Source organism: Nannochloropsis gaditana (assembly GCF_000240725.1).
Source record: "Nannochloropsis gaditana CCMP526 unplaced genomic scaffold scaffold597, whole genome shotgun sequence".
Taxonomy (NCBI): Eukaryota; class Eustigmatophyceae; order Eustigmatales; family Monodopsidaceae; genus Microchloropsis; species Microchloropsis gaditana.
This window is the reverse complement of record NW_005803356.1, coordinates 614-18,683: the sequence shown is the minus strand read 5'-3', so window position 1 is coordinate 18,683 and position 18,070 is coordinate 614. Positions and strand designations below refer to the sequence as shown.

Sequence of the window (18,070 nt, the reverse complement as noted above, 5' to 3'; positions counted from 1 at the left end):
TAACCCTAACCCTAACCCTAACCCTTAACCCTAACCCTAACCCTAACCCTAACCCTTAACCCTAACCCTAACCCTAACCCTAACCCTAACCCTAACCCTAACCCTAACCCTAACCCTAACCCCTAACCCTAAACCCTAACCCTAACCCTAACCCTAACCCTAACCCTAACCCTAACCCTAACCCTAACCCTAACCCTAAACCTAAACCTAAACCTAGTAGAAGGAAACCCATAATTCTTTGAGAACGCTTCGACCACCGATATAACTTTACTATAGATTTTATTCTTCTTGTACTGTCCTTTTTGCCCTTTATGCGAATTTAACTGTTTCGATATCCTGTAACCCTAACAGACCTTTAACTGTTTCGATATCCTGGAGTTCTTCTACACACCTTCACATCAACCTCGACGAAACACTGCAACTGCCCTTAAAATAGCACGAGAATAAAGAACATACTGTAGCTTGTTTCATTCTCTCTTAAGTTTTGATTTCTACGAAAACAGCGCGTGGGAACGCTTCTCACGACGAGTATACCGACATTTCCTTGTCTAATCAGGCATATTGATGGGTGCCATAAAGCTTACGCTTCTGCCCAACATGAGAGATCGTGTACGTCTGCGAATAGCTGACATGGCCCTTATCGGTGGTGACCTTGATTTATGGAAGATAAAATTGAATGAAGGATCTCCAACACAATTCTTCAGTTTTTCGACTCTCGGGCTCATACAACACTTCATTACCTTGAAAAAATAGTCTGCTGGTAGGATATGATCGAAAAAGTCCATATCTATACGAGCGTGACCCTCTGCATCCGTTGTTACGCTTTGAAGCTTGTGAATGATATGCTCTGCATTGGCAGGATCCTGTAGTGAGTACCAAAATTGTGGTTTTATCCATGAGTACATTATGAAGCACGTGAGAGCGATACCATACCGACAACTGAAACCTATCCTAACATTAACAGGTAGAAACTTCATAGGAAAAAATTGAGGACTACTTCTGAGCAAGACTTTCTTCACGTATGTAGAGCAAGACTTTCTTCACGTATGTAAAAGCTATGAATTTTTTTCATTGGTAGGGGCAGGGGCGGCAGCCAGTACGGGTGCTCGGCTAATCTACGCGGGTAGCTCCTTACCTTAAACCGATGGAGCTCAAGCTGGAGGGCGTTCTCCGGAGGGAAGTTTTGCAAGTAAAGATGATATGTTTTTCCATATGTAGCGTCGGTGAGTGGTACGGCAGTTTGATGGGGGTCGACTAACACCGCTGAGTGCTTGCCAAGAGACCTGTGGGGAGCAGTCAAATGAAGCTGGGAGTAGAATTTCAAAAGTGATCAGTTGTCTTTTTCTGATGTCAAAACGAAACAAAGTTAATGATTAAAGTTAGGCATAGGAAAAAAGTTAAACGTTACCGGAGAATTGTATGCAGGTACAAAGACTTCATCGTCAAACCGGAGAGAGACGTGGCCGAGCTCAATGCCCTGGTGTTGTAATGAAAAGTATCGTGTGTAAGATAACGTGCGACACCTGAAAGATGATAAACGGTCTTTTCTACGGTTTTTACACACCGAGTCAGTGGCTAATGCCGCTTTAATTGCCTCGGCCAAGGGTCCTTCGTTCCTTTCATCCTGGCTGCCGTAAAAACCAGCCTTGATAACATCCATGGCCTTCTCCGTGGACGATACGAAGACCATCTAAGGTGTTATTCGGTATTATTAGATACGTACGAAATCATGGAACGACCAGAAAATTATATGTTGAAGGAAGCTTCTCAATCCTTGTTCACCCACCTTGACGGTGTGTGTCTTCGAAAACTCGCTATCCTCGTAAAGGCTTCGGGCAGGGCCAGCCTGGTGATCACCGAAGAAGGAATCACGCTCCCCAGTGTACAGATTAACCTATAGTAGTAAAATCGAAGCGTGAGAGACACAAAGCTATGAGCTTCCGAGAATCAGGCAGGAATATAGCAAGGGGATGACAGAGAATGTAAAAGACACTCACAAGTACAGAATCCTTGTCCATACTAGGTCCCTGCAACAATGCCACGGCTGAGACGACGGCCTCTTGAATCTCAGGCAAATCTAGAGCCTCAACACTCTCCTCGGTGGTTGCCGACATAGTTGCCATCAAAATGTAGTGCGCTTTGTAATCTAATTCTTCGCCGTCCTCAGCCAGTGTTCTGATTGTAGACGAACAGAAAGGCACGTAGGTTTTTAGTTTTACCATCAATGTCACACTCTGGCGAATTCACTTACTCTTCATCTAGGTTTATTTTTTGACCACTTGGCAATGCTAAGTCGTTGCAATTGTCCTCAACAGTACAACCATCGACTCCTTCCCCTTCGACGCTGTAGAGATTTTTGTTCCCACAAATAAAGTGAGAAAACGTCAGTTTCGTACAAAAATGAAATTGTTGGCATTACATGATCATACCCTGGAACATTGCACAAACCGCAGAAGCCATCAGGCTTGTTGTGAATATAAAATGCAGGCTTATCATCCTCTTCAGCTTTGGGGGCTTCTCCATTAGGAAACATGGAGGCGATCTGAGTCTTGATGTCCTTAAATGTCTACAGAATGACGCGGATACGGAATAGGGATCAAGGTTAAAATGCGTTATGGCTACAAACTATATTCTTCCGACCCAATCCAAAAAATTTGCTACAACACTCACATCTAAAAATTTTGGCGGGACAAGGTGCTTGAATTTGGAGCCGTCTAGGTCATTTACCCGAGTGACGTTCATAGCCAAGAGAGATGTTTCCAACTGCGAAAGAGGATAGACTGTCAGTCACAAGCGAGAGTCAATTAGGCTGGCAAAAGTCACTCACCACAGGCTGCATAGGTGAAGTAGATAGCATCCTGTCATCCACCTCAGTCAGCGATTCGCGATTTTCAAGGTGGCTACGCTCCCATAAATTCGTGGCGTGGCGCCGTACCTGACGCGGTAAGGCATGGGTGTGCCCGCCCTCTTGGAAAAAAGCACGGAGTGCACGCTGCTCCGCAGATAGCTTGCGTGTGCTTGTCCTGCCTGTTCGAGATCTGAGGGGTTGATCAACGTGTGTCTTTGGGGCCTTGATACCAGAAGCTGGACGACGTCGTCCTTTTGGAGCAGTACTGGCAGCGGCTCCTCGCCTTTTCTGAGATAGCGCTCGAGCACGTCTGCCTCCTTCTTCAGCAGCCCCTGGGCCTTCGTTTCCTTTCTCGTATCCGAGGAACAAGTCCGCTGAGGTTCCGAGGGTAAGAATGAATGTTCATATCGGTAAATAATGGATTCAATCACATGTCAAGAAGTCAATTTTCTCTTACGTAGTTTTTGGCAGCCTTGCAACGGGGCAATAAATGTTGCGATATTGAAAAGTGATCGATCTTGGACTGCAAGAGCACGCCGCCCTCCTTCCTCGCCGCCACCGCCAGAAGTGCTATTGTTGACAATCCCTCCTTCAATCTCACAAGTTCCCTATCGAAGGTATTCAAAATATTAAACATAACTTATCATCCAAAGCAGCTCTCGAATGCAATGATCAAAAATCTTACCATGATCCAAAATTCGACTGACCGCGAAACGCGGGGGCCATAGACCTCTACGACAGGTGTGGCCCAAAGAACCATAGCCCCGGCACCGATATAAACTATTGAACCGAGTTGAAATGCATACTCAATCGCAGCGGCTTCGATGAAAGGCGAGGCAATCCAGGTAAGGAAGCCAGCTATTGGTGATAAGCCCCAAAGGTACACGAATGAGAGGATTACAGAGGAATAACAACGCAAGCAAAGCATGCTTTAAATCCCATATACGTACCATCAACAGCAATATATTCCCCAAGCATAAAAATATTAGCGATCGAGATAAACTCGAGGACCACACATCCCGTAAACGATGCATACCCTGCACCAATGAAGGTATTTCCACCCTAAACATATTTTTAGGGTAATCAGTCTCACAGGGGCAAAGCGGAATTCTTTTAATCATGGTCAAGTTCCATCAAAAGCTTCCACTCACCTGTCCATTTTCGCTCGCCTGCGCTATATACTCCATCGCTGGGCTACCTGTCGCGATCATGACGCCGGACCCTATAAAATTGACCTCTCCCAAAGCCGACTAAGAAATTAGCAATTTGCATATTCAAGAAATTAGTGGTCGGTAGAAAAGGACCGAGAGATGGCATTTCAAAGAACGTACGAAGAAAAGCAGGCCGTTATACTCGTCGAAGACAGTTCCTGTAAAGATCGCAACACCGCTTCCGACTGTGTACTCAAATCCAACACCGTAAACAGCACCAAGCGCGAAAGCTTCAACATTATTCATGCCCGTCACAACGAGAACTCCTGCAATGGGGAAATGAGCTATGTGAGACGAAGCATCAAAGCCCGAACAGTCCTTTCCGCGGAGTACAGCTCTACCATATTGAACGCACCGCCAAGAACGTTAAGCTCGCCCGAGCCACTGTATGACAAACCGGCAGAATATTCGTTGATAACAGAGTGTGTCATGATCATAACGCCGCCTATCGGGTAGAGTGGTATCATGGAACAAAAATTAGTAAAATTTCCCACCCTCTCAGGACCCCCAGGTCTGGTTTTCACTCACCTCCGACTAAAAATGCCTGCCCAAGACAGTTTTCACTAATCGCAAAATTGTTCTCTATGAATGTGTTGAAGGTGTAGGTGCTCAATCCCGCGAACTGAGCAACAAACTGCGCAGAAAAGAGAAACAGATCACGGTCTTGTGAGATAAAAACCTTGCGCGCAATTTCAAATCGGGCAAGGTTGAGGAAATTCCAAAGCTCAAAGTGTAGTGAATCTCCCTCTTAAGGGTAACCCCTAGCCTCTATAATCTCCCAAGCTCACCAGGCCCACGCCGTTCTCGATGCCAAATACGGTATTTTCAAAGAAAGTGCAGCCTGTAAAGGTCAACACTCCGCCAAGTTGAAGAACGTCTTGACCAATATACAAGACATTCCCAAACGTATAGATCAAAGTCAAATCCCAAAATAAGCAGCCCACGAAATCTATGAAGGTCATGTGAAAATTTTGAGGTCAAATAGAAACAGTGTCAAGAATCGGACTGAACGCTCAGCTCATGTCATTCGATTACCGCAACGTACCAACACGGCCACCGACAATAAAGACATGTCCGCCATAAATGCGATAGACATCGCCATCTATCGATCTTCGGATACTCCGTCTGGCAGCGTCCTCTACGTCGGGATCGTCAATGAATATGACACCTGTGAACTTTCCCCCTAAAGCTCCTTCGTCGATAAACACGCTGCCTCCTCGGATCTCCCAGACGCGATTCCTTGGAGAAGTAGTGGCAAAGATCTCATAGGGCTTAGGCTCTCGAACTATTCCATCGCTTGCAAATTGCTGCACAAAGCGAAGATCGAGAAATCCTCCTTCCAGCACGTGGAAGGAGCGAATGGCATCCTCGCCATCAATCATTGGCAGCACACTAGGATTCCCCATAACGATGACCTCTCGTCGCACGAGAATCTCACGCTCCAACTCGTAGAGCTGGCCTGGCTTCAAATATACAATCGAGCATGACTGGTTCTATTGCGTAGGTATAGAAAAGTCGGAAATCAATCATTCGCCGAATAACTGAGAGCAAGGGAGAGGATACGACAGCGCGCCAAGGCTTTGTTAAGAGCGTTTCCCATCATCGCCACCAGACCTTTTCCTTACCCACCTCGATCGCATCGGTCAGTTCAAGCCCGTCGTTGACCTCACATCCATCCTCAGGCAATCCATTCAAGCCGCCACCAGCCACTGCGAGTGCAATATTTAAATCTTGAACAATCTCGGGAGGCTCAACATTGTTCAGAGGATTACCGAAGTTCCCAGAAACTTGCTTGTTTTCATTTTCGTTTTGAACCATTGAGACCGGTAAGACCTCATGTGGATTGAACGTCAGCCCGGAGGAGTCGGCTATTGTTTCATTTTTTGTATCCTGTTACCGGTGAAAACAATCAGAGGCATTCGACTGCTACGTTCTCTCTTTAATTTTACCTTTTGTAAAAGCGGATGAGACACCTTATCCCCTTCTGTGACTAGCATTCCGTCACCGTTCATCACACTGAGAGGGGTCGTTCCGATGGCAGTTTCTACTGATTTCTCTTCATGAGTCTGAGAATAGAAAAATGTGAAAATGTGAAGAAATTCAAGGAAACCATGTGAGATAGGTGCTTCCTGAAATCCCAGACTCGGCTTACTTTCGATCTCCTTTTTCCACCGAGAACATGATGTAGATGTTTACCTTTCCAGCAAATGCGACGACTACAGCTACAATACCCGCCACAAGCACTGCAGAGACTATGAGACCTATGCGACGGCGCCGGACGCAGACCACATCTGATCCGTGATCGGTTCCTTGTGGCGTCATTCCTGTAATGCATGAGCGAAAAAAATGAGATGTCTTGAATGAATTTTTTGAGCAAAATATATTCGCACGCTTAGACGCGGAGTTACCGGGGTAAATGCTTGTGGGAGAGGGCCAAAGTTGAAAAGCGAATGGCGCCGACAATCAAAGCAGTTGGGCAAGTAAGTGAAGATCGAACCACACAAATGCCCAATAGGTTGCACGCTGTACTTGCTTTGAGTTCACAATAGTTTGTACTTGCTCGCCATTGATAGGTCTTCAAAACCGTTGCCCCAAGTGTTTGTAATACTGCTGCCATAGCAGTGGTCATAGCATTCGCTACATCGCTAAACATTCGAAATGCGTGCATGTCCGAAGGTACGCTCACAAAGTATGGCCCATACAAGCAGGAAATATAGGGTGGATAGGGTAGGAGAGGCGGGAATGTGCGACGGAGAATGTGGTGAGAGGCTACTGATCCTGAGGCGCGTGCCCCTCTTCTCTCTCTTCTCATCTCTGCGTGGCGCGTGCCGGCATCCGGTTACCTGAGACCACTTCTGCCCACACTCTCGAGCACGCGTTCGAACCACTTGCATGAGAACCTCGCCGTGAGGTGTGCTTACATGCGAAACAATCTCGTGACTTTCTGATTTTCAAGTGTATAACGAGATATTACGACGGCACGCGCGCGACTTCAAAAATGTCGTCATTTCGTGTTCGCCTTAAACGCTTGCTTTTGAAAAACTCGACATACTTTTCCCATGCCATTCTACGCGCGACAAAGCTGGACCCCTTTATCGTTCTCATCCCATGTTTCATAGTTGAAGTCATTTCAAACGTTTCGCTTTGGTTTTTCAGGTCGATGGCGACGCTTCGATTTCTTGCTCTCCTCTTTTCCTGCTTCTACTTCTGCGTACGATGCCAGGGGCAGAGGTTTTCTGATCTCAAGAATATGGCAGCTAATCAGAAGGGCGGCATTGTCACTGTAGGAAACGAATTCAAGGACCAAGCCGGCGAGAAGTTCAAGGAAAGGACGGAAGAAGTAAAGTCTTCCCTGCAGGGCTGTGAGTACGGATTGATCGTTGGTTCGGCAGTTCAATGAAACCTGTGTAGGATAAGGCTCCTCGGAATTTGAAACCTTTCTCCTAATACCCATATCATCTCCATTTCCCAAATTGCTAAGTATTCGATCCTGTTGGTTCTCCGGGTAAGTCCGCTTTCTTTCAGAAAGTCAAGAAAGATGGCATTGATTCTGTCGAGCTTTTCGAAACTTTGTTCAAGAGCAAAGCGTTTGAGGTAAGTCAAGATCCTCGTACTGCAAGCTATTGCTATTTTTAGAACTCAATTGCATCCCGTCATCTCAGAGCATTTTGGAAAATGTCGAGATTCAGCACCGAATTATCGAGGGAGTCCCTATTCTGGGAGCTGTGAGCGGATTCCGTGAAGCTAGAGGGCGCCGTTTGACGGATCAAGAGGTGGGTCCGCAAAGAGTTTGCCAGTCATGCCTCCCAAGATCTCCAGAAATTGAGAACTATATTTTTCCTTTCCCATGTCCAGACAACGGCTGGCTTCAGCAAAGGCGTTCGAAATCTCCTTGAAATGTTCAAGACATCAGCAAAGCATGCATTGGTAATTTAGTACTATTTTTTGCCTTTGGAGAATGTGATAGTAGATATTTCACATGGATGGAGCTTACGATTTTCCACGGGCATCCTCATCCGAGACTTTTTCTCTATAATTATTTTAGAATCCAACGCTGATGAATGAGAGGATTGCGGAGCTTTCCAAGTCAGACGATCCAGAGATTCAGGTATGGATAGCAGTTCAGGCTAGAATTCAGGAAAAAATCAAGCCTTATCTTCTACGATATGAACAGGATCTTTTTAAAGGTGCATCTGAAAATGATGAAGCCTCAGTCTTGGAACTTAAGAATTTGGCAGCTCGGGACCTTTATCCGGGTAAAAAGGTGGCGGCTGGTAATGATACGCAATCATCTACTTTGCTCATGATTTCATTCCTGATTCTTCCGCAGGCGTTGATCTTGAAATTCTCCAAGACGTCATGAATAGTTTAACCTTTGACAAGCTGCTGGATATACCCGAGATGGCTCGTTTCATTGATCAGGATCCGTACATTTCGAGAGTTTTCCGGATGAATCAGTAAATCAAGTAATTGCAGATGTATCTCAATAAAGTATTGATTTGGAAAACTTGTTGGAAAAATTATGCAACGGATTCATGGAAAAGATCTACGTCACAGAACTTCTTCCATGATCTTTCAAAAAGTATCGTTCAGGCAACAAAATTGTAGTAAAAAGAGCAATTAAAGGTTATGTCTTATCATTACGATCGTGCCACGTTTATTTATTTTAAATTAAATCGCTACGTTGAACTTAATGGGTGAGATTTTTAACTGTCAGGAAGAAATCGGGGTTGCAACATGAACTTCCGTGAAAGGCCCGCAGCCCTAACCCTAAAACTAAATCTGTTTTAGGGTTGAGCTAATGAAAATACATGAAGCTTCGGGATCGAGTGAGATTCTGGTAAAAGTTGAGGCACGCGCCCTCACAACGTCTCAAATCACGTCGAAGCCGGGGAAACCGTTAAATGAAACGTCTTCGCACGGGAGAGAAGGCGCGTGCCCCTCTCCATCTCAAAAGATGTCCAGGTTCCCTGCGCGTGCTTCTCAGATTGATATCCTGGAAGAATTCTTGGCTAGTTCTGGACTTGTGATTTGTTTCGTGGGAAGACATAGATTCAAGTTGGGCCCATATTTGAAGTAGTGTGGGTGGTATGTTGTACACTCTGGTCTTGCTTGTAAATGTTTTGGAGCTTATATTTACTGCCAGAGCCTCGAGACACATTAAGATCATTTCCACTACTAGTTACAGAGACCAAATAATAGCAGGGACAGCAACTGAAGAAATTCTACACCATGCTCAAATTAATTGTAAAGAGCGCGTTCCTCTTTGCCGTGCTGTGTTCGGTATGTATTTTTGGAGTACGCCATGTCTTTTCCTGGAAAATAAGTTTTACCTTAAATATTTTTCTCATGCATATAATTTCACCCACAGGTCGAGGGGAGGCGCGGACGGCGCGGACGGCGCGGACCGCGAAAGTGGATGGAGGAGCCCAACAATCAAACAGTTCCTACGGACCCACCTTTCCCCGCGGGTGTGAATGTGAATGATATAGTGTACCGCAATTTCGTGACGAAACCTAAAGTTCACCGAGCGGGTCGAACTATTGTTATGAGGACTAAGTTTTCTTTTAATAGCTGGCCAGAAGGGGCAACATCCATGTATTGCGCGGTGCGTACAATGTAAATTAAAGCATCACTGTAGGGATTTCTAATTGCTAGGAGCTCAAGCAATTTCATCATCATGCATACACTTAATCTGTCTATACAGATGCGCAATTACAATACAACCTCTGATTTAACCACGTTTGCGGTGATCAATCAAGATCTTTCCTATGAAACCTCCGGGCCACTGTGGCGGCCTTCAAGCTTTGGGATTTCGATGGCCGTCCAACCTGATCGAGTGGAGTGGTCATTTGACCAAAGTGGAAAAGATCTCGTTGTTGGGAAGACATTTAATCTTCTCGGAAGGTTGAGGCTGAACCGTCATGCCACTGCGAAACAGTATGTCTGGCGATCTTACTGTGAGACAAAGCAGCCTCCAGGGAGAAAAAGTTGGTATTATTTCAAAAGCTGGATGGAGGTAAGATTTGGAAGGCTGCTCTTTTTCTTTAAGACTTCTATCGCTCCATGCTATATTTCGTCCGCATATTGCAGCAACTGATCGTTCAACACATGACTTTCCTTTCCCAATGCCTCGCAGGTGAGCATGAGACCGGCGAGGCGAAAGTAGGATATGGCATTTATTTGTGCTCGGCACTATTCTTCTGCTCGACCTTTATCTTCTGATGAGTCTGTCGGACGGAATACATTAATTAATTTATGCTACAAGGAGTTTCCACTCATACGATGGTTTGAAAAGAGGATAACGGATTAGCACAAGAACAAGGAAATAAGACTGCCTGGTGAAAAACGCAAAAAGCGAGTTACAAAGAAAGAAAAAAACCTAGAAACTTTCCTATCCAAGGAATTGCTCATTATATTCTTTCACTACTGGGCACGTCACAAATCATTGACCAATGGTCGTTATTTCGGTTGAGTGCTTCAATGGGGAGAGAAATTGCCAGCCAAAAGGAATACATGGAGCTCACCAAGCATCTATCACCACTTTAAGAGGAAAGTTTTTCTTGAAGAAATACTTCATTCCTTGAAGAAATACTTGACTATAGCTTCTCTTGGATTTGCACTGGAGCTTGCACAAGCCCAATTGTACCAGCTTCTGTCATATCGAAAAAAGGTAGCCTTACCCGTAAACCTAGGGTGCGCTTAATACTGTTCCGAGGCTCGAAGCGCGCTGAATCGTGATACAGTGACATGGGAAATATTACAATAGTCCCTCGCGATGGTTTGACCACCAATGGACAGTGATTCCTCTCAAAATCGTCCTGGCTTTCCCAAAACCGAGTCCCTGCAATTTCATCCAAGAAAAGCAGTAATTTATGCGACTCCCCGCCTTTGATGGCGTCATAGTGCGGCTGTACCTCCACGTTCTCTTCAGAGAATGTAACGTAGTCCTCAAATTGCACGTTAGACATCGGCAAAATGTCTCGAATAAGGTCGTGAAGCGAACTTGTATTTTTTGTTTCCAATATCATCCGTTGTTCGCTGTGCTCAAGCACTAAATCGGATAAGTAAGATTTCATCGCACTCAACTGTTCTTCAGAGAGAAGGCTGGGAAACACCAAAATTTCACATCTTCTATCATCAGATAAATCAAGCATCGAGTCCTTGGTACTCCTGTCCTCCCAAGCTTCCTGTGGAAAGACGCTTTCTATTAGTCTGTCATCTCCCTCCTTCCTTTTGCAAACACAGCCAGTACGCTGGTCGAATCCACACCCCAAACATGATTGTCCTTCGTTTTGGCAGATATTCAAGCATTTTTCCACCTTGGCAGGTATTAATTGCAATCTCCTGCATCGCTCAAAAGTCTGGTGACCAGAACTAAAAGATCGTACGGGATTAGTTCCAAATCGCTTTGCCCGCTGCTCGCTAAGGAGCTTCTGCGTAATCTTAGGGCGTTTTGTTAATGTAATCGTTAACTCAGAAGTGTCATGGATCCCTTCTGTGTCCATTACCTCCACCAAGCCCTGGATATTAATTGGACCTGTCTCAGATATTGATATGACTCTGAAATCGACATTGAAGACCAGCGATTGTCCAGGAGCCAATGTCAACCCCTTCCACCTCACTACGAATGCGCCATCCGTATCAATATACGCGACTTCTTGTCCAGCAGACTTTTCTTGAGGCGGAAATACACTTGATCCGAGGAATTTGGTACTATTGAAGGGGAGATGCATGTTAAAGTCGAGGGCTTTCAGTCTTTCCCCGGCATTATGCACTGTAAACCAACAAGGCGCAATGTCTCCCTCTGATATTTGCTTCTCATTCATTGACGATGAGATATTTATTTCAGAAGAAATATCGTGAGCTACTAAAGCTGGAATCCTAGTCGAGAACAAGCCCTCCTTTGAGGCGCTATCACCTCTATGTTTGAGAAGAAGCATGGAGACAAGCAAGAGCAAGGTACTAAGAAGTCTCAGCAATGATCTCCTCTTGGTACGAATAGAAAGCCAACTCCTTTTTAGGAAAATCATTGGGGTAGTAGCGCTTTCCCTATGTGAGAAAGCGTTATCCGCAAACATATGTTAAGTTCTGTGTCATTGCCACATGATTCATTTGAAATCCTTAGAAACGGCTCGTTGTCAGTTAATCGGATTTAACGGCAAGATGTCGGGGCACGCGCCCAGCACAAGCGCTTTAACGAGTACCCCTATAAAAGTACTGTGCCTCTAACGCACTCAATGGAATGATCTATTTCTTATACATGCGAGTAATGAGAACATTTTACACCACACAGCTGGTGTCTCTCCTATCCTCTTTTTACTATGCACCGTCTTTTGCAGCCAATTTTCACGCTCTAATCCCTCCTATGGAAACAGGGCATCCATTCTTCCTCCCTTGACTCTTTTTTTGGGGGTCAGCGAGATCGCACTTAGAATGATGAGTCTACGACTGGTTTTATTTCTGGGAGCATGTGTCTTGCTCTCAGTGACAGCGGTAAGTAATACCTCCGACTTTGCCCTTCGCTTTTCGCATGTATCCTTATCTTCGCGGTTTTAAAATGGTTTCTACTTAGTTGGAAATAAAGATCAAATGTCTCCATCATGAGATCTCACTACTTTGTATGCTTGTGCATCACTCACATCTTTCCAGCAAAATCAGACTAAACCAGACATCGAGTTCGTTGGTTTCAAGGTCAACAGAGAGCAACAAATAAAGGGCAGAAACATCATGCTCACTGCCACTGCGAATATGAAATTGATGGGGATCAATGATCTTATCTACTGCGGAGTAAGTGACAACTTTGACTGCGAGTGTATAGTGCAACTTGAGTTTGAATAGCTACCCTTCATAATCTGTATCTGACCAACTTAAGATGTCAATTTATTCCTTCTACGCTTGACAGTTTAAAAACTTGAATACAACGGGCTCACCGCCTGTTGAGACGGCCCTTGCCGCGGCAGGGATTCGATTCTCCCAACAGCGCACGATGGCAAAAGCAAAATGGTTCATTAAAGAGAAACGTTCCGCTGGCCGAATTATCTGGTAAGGGAGGGATGACTTCAGCGAACGGTCTTAGCGATCCCCCTCAGAGCACGAATTCCCCTGCGTGCAAATTTTGCGCAGATTTTTTGTCCTGAAGCAACTTTAGATACATTTTCTCATTTTATTTATCGTACAGGGAGTTTGATCCTCGTGGATATGCTTTGACTGAAGGAAGAATCTACACTTATCGCATGAGAAACAAAGTGGCCAGGGACACGATTCCTGATTCTGTCACATGGGCATTTTTCTGCGAGACAAAGCTCACAGGACAGCCCAATTATTACTCCTTCCAGGAATCTATCACGGTAATCATTTTTACACCTCTTGAAAGCTTGATTTTTAATAACACGAACTCAAAGATATCTCTCATCTACAATCGAGTACAGGTCCCTCTTGTCATGAGGAGAAAGTAAGTCTATTTCAGCATTCTTGCGGTCAAATATCACGACAGATCAGAAGTAGTTACATTTTACTAATACGTCGAAGGCAACGGATTCTACTAGATATCAATATGGCAAGGATAGATAGAGATTTTTAGGGAATTTAACAGGCATATACAATGTTGGATGGGAATAAGCGATACAAAGGGGGGGAAAGCAAAAAAGAGCAGTGCTCATTATTCTGACCGACTTGTTGCTTGTGATTTTTAAAAAATGTGGGGCTAGAGAAGGAGGCTCTCGTTTCTTTCGTTTAAATCTTGAGTAGACTTTATTTCAATGGATCACTTGACAGCTCGTGTGGATTCAGTCGAAAGAATAAGTGAATAGTTTAACATGTATTCACAGGTAAAACTTAATTTTTTGAACGGCAGCTTCTGTACTCTTTTATCCTTTTGCGTACCAGTAAGGGGAATGCCATTGCCGTAAGTGGCACAGGTTGCACGTCAGGGTAGAAAAGATGTAAGAATTTGTACCACAAAGCTGAATTTGTATGAGTAGATGCCTTCTGCATTTTGAGGTTTAGAAGAGTTATCCGTTAGGTCGATTTCAAAAAATCAAAAATGAGGCCAACGGCACACGTAGGGCACGCGCCTTAGATCCCGGTTGATACGACGACTCACCTGCCCCACGCGAATATTGCCTTGCCAATTAAAATGTTTTCTTAATTGTGTCTGCTGATTAGTAAAGGTTCACTGTCGTAGATTGCAACATTTAAGAGCTGCTTACAAACAACTCGAATATGAATATGGGCCAAAAAGCCAAAAACCGCTACGTTGGATCTCGTCCTCTTTTCATGATCCTCCTTCCCCCAAAATGTATACCGTAGAAAGTAAAAAGATCAGATGCTTCATTTTTTTAGCTTGTTCGTCATTTTGGCCTTGACTGTGCCCCAGGTAAGTGTCTAGATGATAAGTCTGACAAGGTTGCCTTTGATAGATCGTCTCACAGAGCAGCACCACATCCTTCCTGTCATTCACGGGGCTCTGTTGTTTACAAATTGCACACCAAACTCAGGGATTGGCACAAACGTTGGCCAATAATGGGAGTATGACCCTGCTCCGTGACCTCAAGGTGAACAAGAGGCGCGTTCGCTGCGGCCGAAACCTGGCTGTTATTGGTAGGGTCCGTCTCAACAGTTTCGGAGATGCTGACTCTCTGTACTGCGCGGTAAGTGGATATATACATATAAAAGTCGATGTAAATCTGATAATATAATTAATGGCGCTTTATACTTTTTTTCGGCGTAATATCGTGTGCACATCCGGCGAAACACCGGGCGAAAACATTCGTCGTTCAGCTCCGCAACATGAATTACGATTCTGCTCAATTTGATTTGAAGGATCGGGTCACGCGCTTCACTCATATCAATACCCGCAAGTTCGTCATGATGTTTGGAGACGAAACTCCATCGGATGGGACTAAAAAATACTGGTGGAGTTGGAGCCGAGATGGACGCTTGTTTAGCGAGGGCCTTAAATACAGTCTTCGTGTAAATCTCATTCTTAGGAATGCGACTGCAACTCCCGTTACGTGGCGGTTTTATTGTGAGACTAAGAAAAACAATTTCACAAGCCACTACTTTTGGGACAAGACAGGCGCCGATGTGAATAAACAGGTGGGTGCCCACTCCATTCATACAAATGGCGAGGACGGCAAAAGTTTCCCTTACATACCACAGCAGCTTGTCGTCTGTTTTCTTTGAAACGAGATGGTCACACCTATACACTTCATTTTTGTGGTACTGTCCCTCTTCATGTTCAACTATTTACATAAAACCTCTCATCTCGACATTGGCGACGTGACAGGTTAGAGTTGCCGCACCCTGCGAGTACACCAGCAAGAAGGACAAGTTGTAGAATGCAGCAGATATGATATAAAGTTGCAGTATGCGGAAGGAAAAGAGTAGCCACCATTCGCCCCAAATAAAAAAAACAGAAGACGCCAGAGGGAAGGGTAAATGGAAATTGAAGCTTTAGAAGGGAAAATGCATGCTAGAGAGAACCAGAATTGCAGCATATAGATCAAAAAGGAAGAGGAATACATCTTATTATTCCTACCGGTGCACCGACAGACCTGCTTCGCATTAATAGTCATTTTGGCTTACTGGCACTCCCCAGAGAGCAGTCTCACGTGCTGCACCTATTTGAACGACTTCTTACTTCATCCATCTTTTCCCCTGAATTCTGTTTTGAGCAAGTATTTCCCGAAATAGTCTCCCTGAGTCTGGTAGTCAGAGATCTCCCTCAGCGCACTCTTGACGCTCCCCTCGGGCTGCCCCAGTCGAGCCACCAACTCCCGCGCACTCCAGGCCGATTTCAATTGAAAGCATTTGAAAAGCGCCGTCCGCAAGCCCGCCTGATCGAGCCGCACCCTCTGGGGCCCGTCTCTCCCTCCTGTCCCCCTCCCCACCCCTGCTCCGCTCAGGGGCGCGTTGAGATCGATCATCTTCCGCACAGCCCCGCCAGCCCCCCGCCCTCCCTCGCCTCCTGGCCCCCAGTCATCCCGCAAAAGCTCCACACGCCGCTCTTTCCGGTGGTGCTGGATTTGCCTCTTCTTGGCAAAGACGCGGTAGTCCAAGGAAGCTGTGGGCAAGAGGCTCGTCCGCCGACTCACCACCCCCTCCACCATCATGCGCCCCCCTTCAGGCCCTCCCCCCGCCGCGGCGGCGCGCAGGGCGTACATCTTGGGCATCTTCGTCTCTGCGGGGGGGGCTTCCAGGGTAAAGTCGCGGGGCAGTTCCAGGCGCTCGCATAAGCTTTCCTCCAGGCGTACGGCTTCCGTGCGCTGCAGAGAAAGCAAGACAGGGGTGGGGGAGGGTGAAAGACGGTTTATTCGAGTGAGTAGGGGTATAGACGCAAGGACTCCTCCAAATCGTGCACCCTGGACAGGAGATCGCTTTAGCGCCACCACCCTTTTCGGGTCGACTTTAGCTCATCGAGCTGGACGGACGCCCCCTCGGTGCCTCTCTCTTACTCCACATGATTATTTGCTCCAATTCCTCCTGCCTTCTTCTTCCTGCCTTCCCCCTCCTCCATATCTTAATCTTTCCTGTCGTCGCTTTCTATACACTCTCCATCTTTCGCATCAATCACCTCTTTCGCACCCGCCTCCTTACCAGATCGTCTGCTCCTGCCCCTCCACCGCCATGGCTTCGGCTCACAGTCAGAGTGCCGACCTTTTCGCCTTCTTGAGCGCTCTTAATGGCCTCCGCTACTGCCACCGGGACCTTCACCAGCCACACGCGCACCCCCTGGCGCGTCGTGTCCAGCAAGCGACGTTTGCCCGATGTCGCGGTTCCGGTCGTAGCACCGCCAGACTCCCCCTTGTCCTTGCCTAGAGGTTGAATTCGATGGTAGGACGTGATAGTGTTAGTGAAAAGGGGAGGGAGAAAGAAAAAAATGGGTCATAGGAAGCGAGATCAGAACAAAGGAAGAGGAGTGTAAAACGATAATGGCTTTGCTTACCTTTGCTAGATATGGAAGGACATGAGACACAGCATTGTGCGATAAATGATTGTATATCAAAGATGTAGAAAGTATTGTGCGAATGAGAATAGAGTACGACGGAGTTATCACCAGAACACATCACTGTTACCATCTCATTCATGCTGAGCTCTGACGTACCGGACAGAGGGACGCTTTCGCGACGGTGGGACAGCAGGTTGTCCTGTACCACTTCCAGAGCTATCTGCCATTTGTTTGTGTCTGTTTGTGCAGCTGTGGACGGAAGGAAAATCGGGGGATGAAGAGATAGCTGAGGGTGCATGTGATGAAATACCTGCCTGGAAGCAAGCCACGTCAAGCGCTGGTAACCGTGACCTCTACGGAGGTGCACTCTCCACGCATTCAGCGTGTTGGTCACATCTTACACTCGATAGCGCGGCAGCTCGTAGCCTGGCAACTTCTCGTTGTGTTTTTAAGACCGCTCCGTGTCCTGTTACCTCCCCGCCCTCGCTGAAGAAGAAAGCGTCACCTCAAGTCAATCCCACTCCAGAACACTTTCACACGACCGCCTTTTCCAACTCTACCACGAATTGAAACGGACAGACGATCGACAGCACTCCGGGGAATTTATGCCTTGCACGTCTCGCGCGGCTCGGATGGCGGCCGTGGCAAGGCTAGCAAGGTATATAAGATCGGCTACGACAAATCCATCGACGTGTGTACTTGCTACCGCCCCAAATCCCGGCAAATGCCAAAATCACATGACCTCAAAAACGCTACGTGAGGCTAGGAGGTCACTATCATGCTCCTCCTCCTCCCATTGGGCCTCCTTCCCTGTCCTTTCGGATCCGGCAGAGCCCTGGTCAGACGACTTTCAAGCCAACAGGGCCGCAATGGACAAGCTGGTCGACCGCCTCGATGGCATCTTGGAAGAAGTAAGAGACGTCCATGTCCTCTAGTGTGTATATGCGAACATGATTACTTGGGCTCAGGTCCCCACACACCCGTTTTTCTCGGTCAGGTGTATCAAGGTGGAGGCGAGCTTGCTCGTTCGAAGCACGAACAGCGTGGAAAGCTTTATGT

General features: G+C 46.2%; 5 protein-coding genes across 5 annotated transcripts; 4 read left to right on the top strand and 1 right to left on the bottom strand.

The window, feature by feature from the left end:
* Positions 1–260: 260 nt before the first annotated feature.
* On the bottom strand, positions 261–5,925 carry NGA_0025320 (uncharacterized protein). The gene is made up of 21 exons (XM_005854180.1): positions 5,685–5,925; positions 5,105–5,518; positions 4,848–5,008; positions 4,588–4,693; positions 4,415–4,504; positions 4,180–4,325; positions 4,000–4,098; positions 3,799–3,910; positions 3,534–3,706; positions 2,936–3,222; positions 2,828–2,858; positions 2,671–2,763; positions 2,430–2,566; positions 2,252–2,344; positions 1,998–2,175; positions 1,787–1,894; positions 1,565–1,690; positions 1,409–1,477; positions 1,136–1,306; positions 741–863; positions 261–651 (listed from the first exon to the last, which is right to left on the bottom strand). The coding sequence occupies exons 1-21, from the start codon at positions 5,875–5,877 to the stop codon at positions 553–555; spliced, it is 3,009 nt and encodes a 1,002-aa protein (XP_005854242.1). The 5' UTR covers positions 5,878–5,925; the 3' UTR covers positions 261–552.
* A 1,287-nt stretch (positions 5,926–7,212) lies between these two features.
* Positions 7,213–7,995, top strand: NGA_0024302 (uncharacterized protein; the record flags this gene model as incomplete). Its single annotated transcript, XM_005854178.1, has 4 exons — positions 7,213–7,421; positions 7,541–7,653; positions 7,722–7,832; positions 7,915–7,995. Exons 1-4 carry the CDS (start codon positions 7,220–7,222, stop codon positions 7,993–7,995), a joined length of 507 nt encoding a protein of 168 aa, XP_005854240.1. The 5' UTR covers positions 7,213–7,219.
* Positions 7,996–9,243: 1,248 nt separating this feature from the next.
* NGA_0024902 (uncharacterized protein) lies at positions 9,244–10,448 on the top strand. Its single transcript, XM_005854179.1, has 4 exons — positions 9,244–9,342; positions 9,431–9,667; positions 9,767–10,078; positions 10,199–10,448. Exons 1-4 carry the CDS (start codon positions 9,292–9,294, stop codon positions 10,226–10,228), a joined length of 630 nt encoding a protein of 209 aa, XP_005854241.1. The 5' UTR covers positions 9,244–9,291; the 3' UTR covers positions 10,229–10,448.
* A 1,984-nt stretch (positions 10,449–12,432) lies between these two features.
* Positions 12,433–13,966, top strand: NGA_0024220 (uncharacterized protein; the record flags this gene model as incomplete). Its single annotated transcript, XM_005854177.1, has 4 exons — positions 12,433–12,555; positions 12,712–12,849; positions 12,965–13,104; positions 13,948–13,966. Coding segments are annotated over exons 1-4 (357 nt in total), but the record flags the coding sequence as incomplete, so codon positions are not given.
* Positions 13,967–14,351: 385 nt separating this feature from the next.
* Positions 14,352–15,634, top strand: NGA_0023802 (uncharacterized protein). Its single transcript, XM_005854176.1, has 4 exons — positions 14,352–14,437; positions 14,559–14,711; positions 14,842–15,159; positions 15,350–15,634. The coding sequence occupies exons 1-4, from the start codon at positions 14,387–14,389 to the stop codon at positions 15,398–15,400; spliced, it is 573 nt and encodes a 190-aa protein (XP_005854238.1). The 5' UTR covers positions 14,352–14,386; the 3' UTR covers positions 15,401–15,634.
* Positions 15,635–18,070: the final 2,436 nt, after the last annotated feature.

Coding starts and splice junctions, on each gene's coding strand:
- NGA_0025320 (XM_005854180.1), bottom strand. CDS start 5,877: ATGGTTCAAAACGAAAATGAAAACAAGCAAGTTTCTGGGAACTTCGGT. Junction 4,326..4,414: donor CGAGCTTAACGTTCTTGGCG/GTGCGTTCAATA, acceptor TCCCCATTGCAG/GAGTTCTCGTTGTGACGGGC. Junction 2,859..2,935: donor CCCATGCCTTACCGCGTCAG/GTACGGCGCCAC, acceptor GGTGGATGACAG/GATGCTATCTACTTCACCTA.
- NGA_0024902 (XM_005854179.1), top strand. CDS start 9,292: ATGCTCAAATTAATTGTAAAGAGCGCGTTCCTCTTTGCCGTGCTGTGT. Junction 9,343..9,430: donor TCTTTGCCGTGCTGTGTTCG/GTATGTATTTTT, acceptor TTTCACCCACAG/GTCGAGGGGAGGCGCGGACG. Junction 10,079..10,198: donor ATTTCAAAAGCTGGATGGAG/GTAAGATTTGGA, acceptor AATGCCTCGCAG/GTGAGCATGAGACCGGCGAG.
- NGA_0023802 (XM_005854176.1), top strand. CDS start 14,387: ATGCTTCATTTTTTTAGCTTGTTCGTCATTTTGGCCTTGACTGTGCCC. Junction 14,438..14,558: donor TGGCCTTGACTGTGCCCCAG/GTAAGTGTCTAG, acceptor CACCAAACTCAG/GGATTGGCACAAACGTTGGC. Junction 14,712..14,841: donor CTGACTCTCTGTACTGCGCG/GTAAGTGGATAT, acceptor TTCGTCGTTCAG/CTCCGCAACATGAATTACGA.